General features: G+C 41.0%; 1 protein-coding gene across 1 annotated transcript; it reads left to right on the top strand.

Moving 5' to 3' along the window:
- The first annotated feature begins 251 nt into the window (after positions 1-251).
- On the top strand, positions 252-1,238 carry LOC101653839 (olfactory receptor 13A1). Its single transcript, XM_004716248.1, has one exon. It carries the CDS (start codon positions 252-254, stop codon positions 1,236-1,238), a length of 987 nt encoding a protein of 328 aa, XP_004716305.1.
- The last annotated feature ends 758 nt before the right edge of the window (positions 1,239-1,996 follow it).

The following is a 1,996-nucleotide window of genomic DNA, read 5'->3' as shown; positions in this document are numbered from 1 at the left end:
TCAATAGTCATTATCATGTCTGTTTAACTTTACCAAATGATAGTAAAGAGTGGATCATTGGTTTAATTTGCATTTTTGACTAAGGTCAAATGATACCAATTATTTCCATTCACTGTTTATAAACTGTACATTCATACCTTTTATCTATTGCTGTATTCTTGTTTGCCTTGGTTAGTAAATCCTAGTCTATCCATTCAAAAATTGCATTATTATAATACAGCTCTCATTTCTCTCCTAAGCCCTGAAATCACATGAAGCTGTGGGTGGAGATTCTGCTGATAGTGCCCCAAACACCTCTCAATTCAAACACCATGAGTAACCAGACACTAGTAACGCAGTTTATCCTGCAAGGATTTTCTGAGCACCCAGAATACAGGGTGTTCTTATTCAGCTGTTTTCTCTCCCTCTATTCTGTGGCCCTCACAGGTAATGTACTCATCATCTTGGCCATCATCTTTAACCCAGGACTCCATACCCCCATGTATTTTTTCTTGTTCAACTTGGCTACTATGGACATTATCTGCATCTCCACCATTATGCCCAAAGCATTAGTAGGTCTTGTGTCTGAGGAGAACTCCATATCCTATGGAGGCTGTATGGCCCAGCTCTATTTTCTCACATGGTCTGCATCTTCAGAGCTACTCCTGCTCACAGTAATGGCCTATGACCGGTATGCCGCCATCTGCCACCCGTTGCATTACAGCACCATGATGAGCAAGCCATTCTGTAGCTTGCTGGCTGCAAGTGTGTGGGGGATCTGTGCCTTCAACACAGCTATTCACACGGGGCTGATGCTGCGCTTAAATTTCTGTGGCCCCAATGTGATTACCCATTTTTTCTGTGAGGTCCCTCCTCTGCTACTTCTCTCTTGTAGCTCCACATATGTGAACAGTGTCATGATTGTTCTGGCTGATGCCTTTTATGGCATATTGAACTTTCTGATGACAATTGTGTCATATGGCTTCATCATTTCCAGCATCCTAAAGATGAGGACCAAAGAGGGGAAAAAGAAAGCCTTCTCCACCTGCTCGTCTCATCTCATTGTGGTGTGCATGTATTACACAGCTGTCTTTTATGCCTACATAAGCCCAGTCTCCAGCTACAGTGCAGAGAAGAGCAAGTTGGCTGGTGTGCTGTATACTATGTTGAGTCCTACCCTCAACCCACTCATCTACACTCTGAGGAACAAGGAGGTCAACATAGGCCTCAGGAAACTTTTTCCCTTCTTCAGAAACTAGTTTCTATCTTCTGAAGCTCTTCTTTGACATTGGTGATATAGTGTGGATTCATTTTTCTTTGAAGGATTTGATGAGTGGAAGCTTTTCATCCCAATGGAACAGCTTCATAGATGAGCTTGGAATTCTGGTGCCTTAGACTCATTGATGAGAAGAGTATTGTTGGTGTAAGTTCATATATTTGTGAGAAATTGTGTCTCATGATCTGGTCCCAAGTTAATGTGAGTTCTAAGTGGCAGGGAAACAAACCTGTCATGGAGAGTAAAATGCTCCTTGTGTTGTAGAATTGCAACTATATGAAAGTGTTTTCCTTTTCTACTCCTCTCCCCCATCCCCTTCCTCTTATTCTTATTTTTCTTCTTATTCTGTATATACAATGTTCAGGCTATGGATCCTAAAATTAGGTGTGCAGGCTTAGAAAGAACAAAGCAGGATAAATGGACCACATAGCTCATGAAAGAGAGAACTGTCAGATTGAAGAATTGTCTTAAGGTTTCCCTGGTCCCTAAGAAGCCTTCTACCTCTTCTGTATTACCTCATATGCCTCTTCTGGAGCCAACTGGACTTCAACAATAGCTTCTGGTTCTAAGTTAAATTTTTTTCTGGTTTTCCCTTATCCTCTCAAGATAATACGTATTATTAGAACCACCACTTTATTTGGAATGTACCACACTTTATTTTTAATGTACCAATCTTCACTTTAAAACCAGATGTATGGGTTATACACTTCACCCTTTCTTGATTTCGTTTTGAGACTGAGG

The sequence above is a fragment of the Echinops telfairi genome, unplaced genomic scaffold (genome assembly GCF_000313985.2).
Source record: "Echinops telfairi isolate 266 unplaced genomic scaffold, ASM31398v2 ScPeMD7_7465;HRSCAF=8503, whole genome shotgun sequence".
In the NCBI taxonomy this organism is placed as follows: domain Eukaryota; kingdom Metazoa; phylum Chordata; class Mammalia; order Afrosoricida; family Tenrecidae; genus Echinops; species Echinops telfairi.
This window is presented reverse-complemented; position numbering and strand designations above follow the sequence as displayed.